The sequence below is a fragment of the Morus notabilis genome, unplaced genomic scaffold, assembly GCF_000414095.1.
Source record: "Morus notabilis unplaced genomic scaffold, ASM41409v2 Scaffold123, whole genome shotgun sequence".
Classification (NCBI taxonomy): domain Eukaryota; kingdom Viridiplantae; phylum Streptophyta; class Magnoliopsida; order Rosales; family Moraceae; genus Morus; species Morus notabilis.
In genome coordinates, this window is record NW_010360246.1 from 245,347 (window position 1) to 254,299 (window position 8,953).

An 8,953-nucleotide genomic window follows, 5' to 3' on the forward strand; every position below is an offset into this window, starting at 1 on the left:
TTTCGTGTCGGCCCGTCACGGCACATTTAGTAATCGTGTTTGTGTGTCGTGTCGTGTTGACCGTGTTATTAGCGTTTCGTGTTCGTGTTTGGGGTTCTGACACGTTTATTAATCGTGTCGTATTCGTGTTCACTATAATCGTGTCGTGTCGTAATCGTGCCGGCCCGAACACGACACGCAAACACGAATTGCCAGCCCTAAGAGAACCCAAGGCTTTCACAACTTAGGTACCTTCAAGTATACTAGTTGTAGTTTAAGGAAGGAGAGACAAAATAACAATTTTTTTTAAAACTTTTTTAAAATGAATAGTAAGGTTTATTTAAACTAAAAAACACTAATAAATAAATTATTTATATTATTCACTCTAATAAATAATTTATTTGCTAAGAATAAACAATTTATTTATTACTATGGATAGTTTATCAGTAAATATGCGTTTTTACTTTAAAATATTTTAAAACATATTATTTACTTCAAACGGGTTTCAAAATGACGCAATTAAGTCACTTCAATTTCTGTCTATAGTTTACGTTTTGGTATCATGTTGGTTTAATTATTAGTTTTTTATATGATTAAAATACAAAAGCACACTGATTTTATTTCGACTTTTGTCTAGACAACACTCGAAGAGAAACAAATTCAATAACACAATTACACAGGTCGAACATAAAAGAAAATACAAATTATTGATAGAACACACGGCATATTACCGTGACTTATTTAATTATATCAAGCTAAGCTTATTTCATTATTTATTAGCACTCGATGGATTTGAGACGATGCAGCTGAAAATAACTACGCAGTGGCTTTGGCATTGGCCAGTCGGAGCCTCCTTTCATCAGAAAGTAGCTTCGCAAATCTGTTAAAATAGAAGGGTAAGAAAGTCTTTCAGTAAAACAATTAATAAAAATAAAAAAGGTTGAATAAAAATAAAACTAAGTAATTTAAAAGTTGATTTAATTTTTATAGTCTATATAATGTGACAGAAAATATATATGTGTAACCTTTTGAGTTCTTCCTGGTTGGAGGGACCATTTGGAATGGGTTCGTAGAGACCCGTGGCCAAGTTGATGCGAGTAACAGTTTTCTTGAGCAGCTTCTTGCCCGATTCCACAAGATTGTTCAAGTTCTTTGTGGTAGCTATGTCCACCGAAGCAAGATCTCCTTGTAGTGTGTCATCCTAATTTATATTTTTTATAGATTTTAAATTTAGTAACATCAAGAACATGGTGATTTAATCAGTCAAATTTGTCACCACAGAAGCAATAGTACTTAGATTATAGCACTAACTCTTTTGACGACATGTGTCCTGTGAAGTATGACATAAATAAGGACAGATTAATCCTTTTTTTTTTAAATGGCGCCTATTAACAATTCCCTCATCTACCTAATTCTTTCCTCACTCAATAATTTTTTTAAAAAAAATACAGTGTTATTGTGAAAATGAAAAAGGGGAAACAAATGCGGCACCAAAAAATTAAAAGCAAATAACTAATTATTAACAGTCAATTAATGTTTCATCCATAAAACATATATACATACACATGTATATAGAAAATGCCTTGAATCTGGCAGCTGGACTGAATGGACACACATATATAAGAAACGCCTTCAATTTGACAGCTGGACTAATTTAACAAATATGACGGTTTTCATACTGGTGTCTAACACCATTCTTTTGTTTGCAAAACATTTAGTTATCTTAAGTGTAACATTAAAAAAAATGGAGTTTAACACCTGTAACATTGAGTATTAAATTTAAAATATTTTTAAAAGTAAAGAAACTTACATCGATTCTAAAATAGTTACTTTCACATCCCGCGGCATCGAAAAACACACAGTTGTAGTAATTAACCGTGTCCACGCATGATTCCGAGAATGCATCAATGATAGGAGACGAACCATTATAGTAAATCCAGGAGATAGGCCCCCAAGAGGCAGACAATTTTGCATTGTATTTCTGTTGAGTCTTGTTTGAACCCGTTCCAAGTGAGATCACCAAAACTTTAGTGTAGTCCACTGGCCCAGGCTTGAAATCTGGGTTCTTTTTAGTAACTTGTTTGGTGACTTCGCTCAGAGCAATAAAAGACTGAAAAAAAGAAGATCAAAATCATGCAGAAATTAAAGGTCACATAACATATATAAGAGCTTGTTTGATAGAGGAGTTTGAATCCTGGTTCAAATGGTTCTGCTATAGTGGTTTTTTTTCAAATTTTAATTTAAATTATCTAATTTGAATCCATCAATCAAACAAGTCTTAAAATGTTATTTTATATATTATTTTGAACCACAAGAATGACATATGTAAAGATTTCTTGTTTCTACCGGATTATTAGCAGTAACACCACCATCGATGAGGTTGAACTCGTGCGTTTTTCCACTCTTGTCTTGGTTTGTGAAATAATGAGAAGGAAGGTATGTCGGGGCTGCCGAGGTGGCTATACTGATGTCCGTCAAATGAGCATCTAATGCTGAGGCTGGTGGGACCTTCACAAATAAGAAAATTGTCCATTTATAATTAATATTTAAAATAGGATTACTCTAACTATGGTGAATATTATTCCAGTAAAAAGAATGCTAAACAGAAAACTCGTGTGTGTATATATATATATATATATATATATTGTATACTTACAATGAAAGAGGAAAATAGTGTAGGCTCCAGCTTCTTGATGTCGAAAGTAGGAATAACAATGTTTGTCAAGGTCTCATGCAACCTTGTAGTTCCCAATAGACCATTGATTAGGCTGTGAAGATACTTTCCGTTGTATTTCGGTCCAACAGCATTTTCTATCGAGCCCAAAATGGAGCCGAAAAACCCACTGCATTTTTTTTTCCAAAAAAAAAAAAAAAAAGCAAACATTATAATATAATATATGTTCGATCAAATTTCACGAGTGAGATAAACTAATTTAGTGATGGATAATGATCTTAATTATGTTCTATTATTATGTTAATCTAACACAAACCTTGCTTGTGGGAAAATTTTGGGGCAATGCTCAAGGTAAAAAGGGACAATGCCATTGGCAGCATATAAAGGCCGGTTATCTTTGTTGGGCGCCGTTAACATGGCCGTAATAAGACCACCCGTGCTAGTCCCAGTAATCACGTCAAAGTAATCAGCAAGCCTCACATCTTTCCCATCTAGTTCCTATATAATTACAACACATTTGAGCCTTATTAAAATTCACGTACAATTACACCATACATGATACACACACACACACACACACACACACACACACATATATATATATATGGCTAATTACATAAATATACCATTCAGTTATATTTTTTCTTTTTTTGAAAATTTGTTATTTTAGAAACTACAAAGGTATAAATTGAATTTGAAAAACATTTTTCATTTTCATCCTTCATGCACTGCAAAATACAAATACACCTTTAATTAGACTGAATTTGTATCTTAAAATATTTTTCTTGAAATAATTCTCAGAAACTATTTAAAAGCATTTTTGTCTTTCCACTCAAGTTTTTTTTTTTTTTTTTTTTTTTTTTCCACAAAATGCAAGAATGAAATTGAAATAAGTTTTTCAAATGTAAAGGACGCTTTTGTAGTTTCTAAAATTAGAGGAATAAATAGAGAAAATCTCAAAACTAGGAGGCTTTTTTTTTTTGGTGGCAAAAAAGAGTGGCCTTTCCTTGAGTATCTTACTTGAAGTTGAGATTCAAGGTACTCAAGAAGAACCCCCGGGATGATTCCTCTAATTCCTCCTCCATCTATGCTGAGGATGGTGATAAGGTTTCCCTTTTTGGGAGGTTGAATTCTCTCGGCCATTGAAACTAGTGTTTGTGGAAAGTTGGGAAAAAGAAAAGGAAAAGGCTTGTATTATAATGTAAGCAAGCGTTTGTATTGCTTTGTGGTGGAAGCACCTAGGGCGAGTGGTCCTATTTATAGTTGTCATTAACGTGTAGGTATGCACAAGTTAAGCTTGGAATAACAGAAAAAAAAAAAAAAACAAACGTTCTGCGAAAGAAACACATGTTACTCTTTGTGCTCTATTCTTATCTGATTTTTTTTTTTTTAGTTACTATACCCGCCAACAATATGGAATTATTTATATTTGTTTATTTATTTTACACAAGTCTGCATTCCATTTATAAATTTCTTAAAAATATACATGACATCCTCTTCATAACATAATGTTATTAATTGTATGCTTAAGTAAAATTTGTAACTATTAATTAAATTTCTTAAGAATTGAAGTGTCGGATCCTGCGCAGCGCGCCCTATTGCCTTTTGTGTATCCCCTCTTTCGTGCAGTACTTGCCTGATATGTGTCAAACGTTTTACTGCAACGATTCAAATGCCCGCACCTGTCAAGCATAAGGCATCCAAAATAGGGGAATTATTTTGGAAAATTTAGGTCTCGTTTATTTCACAATTTTGAGTTTTTAATTTCAGTTTTATTACAGTTAAAAATTCTTAAAAAATGTCACATTTAACTTTTTATACTACAGTAAAAAACTCTCACAGAAAATCACATATCAACTCAAATTATAAACTCAAATTCAAGAACTGAACGAGGCCTTAGTGTCACTTTTTAGGATTATTTTATTTAGAATTTTACTTTTGATTGGAGAAGGTATTTTTGAGGCTGTAATTTGGAAAGGAATAAGATTTAGAAGACTCGTGACACCTTCATTTAGTTTTATTTTCTAATTTTTCTAATTCTTTTTTTTTTGTTCTTTATTTATATTGAAACTAATATTTTGTTAGTTCGTTTACCGGATTATGAGTATTTTGATTTTTCTTATTTTAAATTAATTAATGTTTTATTTCCAATTATGTTGAGTGTTTCATTCCGTTCTTAATGTTGTGATTACCCGATGAACAATTGTATGAATTGGCATTTAATTTGAGACTGAGAAGTGATGAATAAATATGCCCATGAATGTGATGCCATAGGAATTTCATAAGGTAGATAATTATGAGTCTTATGTAGTGCTATGATTTCCCATTCTTAATGAGTTTTAGAATCCTGACCGAGATGTAGGGTCTGCATTGTTCAAATATGATCATTGATTAGTGGTGTCAAATGTGCCGAGCCAAGCCGGCATGGCACGTCCAACACCAGGCCCCTTACAAGCCTGGGCCGGGCCTGGTACGACCCTGCACAGTGCAGGGCAGTGCCTGGGCTGGGCCTGAGGAGAAAAACTCAGGCCCGCGGCCCTATCCATAAGGCCAGGGTCAGGCTTGGACCCAGGCCTTTCACAGGCCGGCCCCGAGCCTTGTATTTTTTTTAAAATTTAATTAAAAAAAATATCATATGCCCCCCAAAAATGTTATTTTATTGAATTGACATAATGTAAATAAGTACACATAAATGACTACCTCGTTAAAAACCTTGCCAAGTAAAACCTCTAGGGAGATCGGGACAAAACCGTAGCGAAGGAAAAAAGAATGCAGTAGCTAGAAGCCTAGGAATAGTAAATTACAAACCTAAGTGTTTCCAGAAGATTCTGTTATTTCAAAGTTAGAAAAATATTCTTGCATTGAATCATCTGTGTATTGTTGTTTTCGTCTTCTGGCATCTTCCCAGTCTTTAACGCACATTAGCCCCTCCAAGATATCTGGATGCATTCTGCTCTTCTTCTCGTCAAGAATTCGGTTGCTTGTGCTAAAAACTTGCTCTGATGCTACCATTGACACTGGAGTTGTCAGAATGTCACGAGCTATTACGGACAGTGCTAGAAAATGATCGGTCTTGCTCTTCCACCACTGTAAGATGTCTAGTTTGTTGTCATTGATTAGAAAATTTACTTCAAAATATTTTACTAGTTTGGTAGACGCTTGTGTCGATGAAGATCCTGGCATTTTCTCTTTCTTCTTCAAGAAACTCCACAATGATCCTTTAGGCCCTGAACTGCTAGTTGATGATAAAGTTCCCTGTTCTTTTTGACCTGTGCTGTATTTTACTTCATACAAACTAAAAACCTTTTCTAACATTTTCTTAGCATCAGTAATATTTAGTTGCATATCTATTCTTAAATTTCTTGCTGTAGCAGTCATCAATGAGTCAGTCCCATCTACTCCGCACCTAGGATCTAAAACGGTTGCCAATGCATATAACATAGGACAACCAGACCAATAACTTTTAAATTTATTTTCCACTAACTTAACTATGTTTTTAAAAAGTCATGTGTAGGGAGAAGTGGGAGAGTATCAATAATGAGTACTTAAAGAAATCTAGTAAATTAGAAATGTCAAGTAAGAAGAGGAAGGAGAATTCTAGAGGTTATAATAATAACGAGTCCTCTACTTCATTGTACAATCATGGAGGTTATAATTGTGATCAAATGAATGATGGTACTGCTAATTCTTCTCCTTCCCCTTCTAATGCGAATGTGGGAAGTACTACTCATGATCATAGTTGTTTTCCGGCTTTCTTGATTGGAGAAGGGTCAGAGAATTTGTGGGAGAATTATGGGCTCAAGATTAACAAGGGAGGGCAAAATCAGTGATGATATGTTGATGATGATGATGATGATGATGATGATGATGATGATGATGATGATGATGATGATGATGATGAAGATGGAGCAGACGACAGTACTTGTTCAGTCGTTTGAATCAGCAGGCCATGATGTAAGCATGTGGGGGGGGGGGGGGGGGGGGGGGGGTGGGTTGTTTTTAAATGTGCAGTAGGATAATAAACTCTAGAAAATAATTCAATAGGATTGTAAAAAACTTCTAGAAATTAAAAAAAAATACTCTCCAATCTGTCAATCAGTATAAAAAATTAAAAGTTGATCGTTCTTACTGTTTACATACGTTGTGATAAGCTGCGAATACGGGAGTGTTGTCTTCAACATTAAATATGTGGAATTCCACCTATGTCTCACGTCAGTTGGAAGGTTTCTTAGGTGCAGCTGACTGTTCCTGCAATATTGTTTGAATTCATAGAGCCGAGCTCCAGAATTAGATATGAATGATAATGATTCTCTAATATTTGTTAAATTAGATGAGATATGTGTTAGCGTTTATGCCCTTAGGAATAAATGTAACAATATTCTTTGAGACATTTTGACTATTAATAAAGATTTGTTTATTTCATATATCTATGTATTGTCCTCTTTATGTTCATAATAGTTGAATGTATGATAAGCAAACTGAAAGTCTAAGACTGTCATTCTAAATCTTTAGGTCGTGCATGTAATGTGAAGAACATACGGAAGACAAGAATCTAAAGATGATAGTCTAAATCTTATGATCCACAATCGAGGGAATAAATTAAGTTGGGCGCTTTATTCATGTTAAGATTGTTATGTTGTCTACTTTCTAACGGAGACGGCTTGTCTTGGTTGTCGGAGGTGGGACTCCATGGGTGGAGACATTGATATAGTTTCTAATGGTGAAATCTATATTGGGTCGGACCAAAGTTGAATTGTTTTAATTAATAATTCTGTTTGAATAAAACAATTCACTTTTGACGAATTATATGTTGTCATCCTAATCCTGAGATGGATGATGAACCCGTATGCTTGACTTGTATCCTTTGATGTACTAAAGGGAGACATCCAGACATTATGTAAAGGTATGCTTACCGGTACATTGGGGGTATGACTCGTGTATGCATAGATTATTTATTCATAGATAGTGGAATCTATAGCTCCTATAGAGAGTCAATGACATCCTCTTATGCATTATCAGTTGATTGGAAAATACGAGCGCTCGACCATTAGACTACTCTGTGTTATCGAATGGTTTACTGTTTGTAATTGTATGAATAGTGTTTTTCTGATGGTATTATAATGGAACATAAGATAAACTTAATCGGGAAGGTAAAACGGAACTTGACCTCAAGTCGATTGTGGATACCCTATGGGGATGATACACTAATATATTGAGTCATGGACTAGAGCTAATCAGAGCTTTGTAAATACACTATATAAATCGAGAGTGCAGCTCTAGGCTTTTAGTGGAATAGCGCTAGAGTTTTATAATCACGAGACGGACTTATTGGTTTACAAGTAGCGTTGTGATTATAGGAGCTTGATTTATATATATGTCCATCGGGTCCCTTTGCTAGCTCACATAATTTCTTGTAACGATACGGCGTATTTCCTACACATTGGTAACTTGTGTTATTTCCGTAAAGGAGGTTCAAAGTTAATTCATGGGTGATTTATTGGGTGAATTAATTGATAAATTAATTCTAGATAAATTGGTTAAATTATTGTTTTAAGAGTTGTTTAATATGGGAAGACTATTAAATGACTATTTTGATCAGGCAATTTCTCTATTGGGTTGCTTGAATCAAAACTGAGGCTTTATGCAAGTTTTCCGGGTTAAAAAACTAGGAAAACAACTTTCGTCAGTGCAGACAGGTCAACCGGTCCGGTTGAACGGTTAGTGAAGATAAGTCGACCGGTGAGTTATAACGTCTCTGTCACCGGTCGACCGGTTGTAACGTAAAATACATCCTGACGTGGCAAAATTCACTCTGGAAGCGATTAAGACTTTGGGAAACCTAATTATTACGGATGTATGACTTCCTAAACACTATAAATAGCCTATTAAGTCACATTACTCATGAGATCACTTGAGAGACTTTTTGGAGGCTATTGATAAAAGATTCCTAAGAGGAAAAATTGTTTAATTCTCAAGAACAATTTTTTCTTTGGCTCTCTTGTGATTGGAAGGAGATCAAGAATACCAAGAGGAGATTGAACGATGTGTGACTATCCGCACTCCGATCGTGAAAACGAGAAGAGCAAAGAAGACCAGTTGGTTGAGGCTCTTCCGGTTGCTGTTTGGAACACTTTGATCTGTCAGACGTGCAGTTTCTTAAAATCTCAAAAGGTATGATTTAGATATTTAGTATTTATGTTATATAGCATCATGAACATGTTCTTGGTTGGCTTTGACGTTGATTAAATTTTTTAAATTCCGCTGAGCACTCGATGCAATTATTTTCCAACAATATGTTCA

At 34.5% G+C, this 8,953-nt stretch overlaps 1 protein-coding gene across 1 annotated transcript; it reads right to left on the reverse strand.

Annotated features, from left to right (window-relative positions):
- Positions 1-626: 626 nt before the first annotated feature.
- Positions 627-3,888, reverse strand: LOC21391647 (patatin-like protein 3). The gene is made up of 7 exons (XM_010096086.2): positions 3,674-3,888; positions 2,970-3,151; positions 2,636-2,822; positions 2,326-2,487; positions 1,790-2,089; positions 1,005-1,180; positions 627-859 (listed from the first exon to the last, which is right to left on the reverse strand). Exons 1-7 carry the CDS (start codon positions 3,794-3,796, stop codon positions 796-798), a joined length of 1,194 nt encoding a protein of 397 aa, XP_010094388.1. The 5' UTR covers positions 3,797-3,888; the 3' UTR covers positions 627-795.
- Between the last annotated feature and the right edge of the window lie 5,065 nt (positions 3,889-8,953).

What these genes read in the sequence shown, in the direction of transcription:
- LOC21391647 (XM_010096086.2), bottom strand. Translation starts at nt 3,796, where the DNA reads ATGGCCGAGAGAATTCAACCTCCCAAAAAGGGAAACCTTATCACCATC. An exon ending in ACCTTGAATCTCAACTTCAA is followed by an intron (nt 3,152 to 3,673) that starts GTAAGATACTCA and finishes GTAATTATATAG; the next exon opens with GAACTAGATGGGAAAGATGT. An exon ending in GTGTTACTGCTAATAATCCG is followed by an intron (nt 2,090 to 2,325) that starts GTAGAAACAAGA and finishes TCTTTTTTTCAG; the next exon opens with TCTTTTATTGCTCTGAGCGA.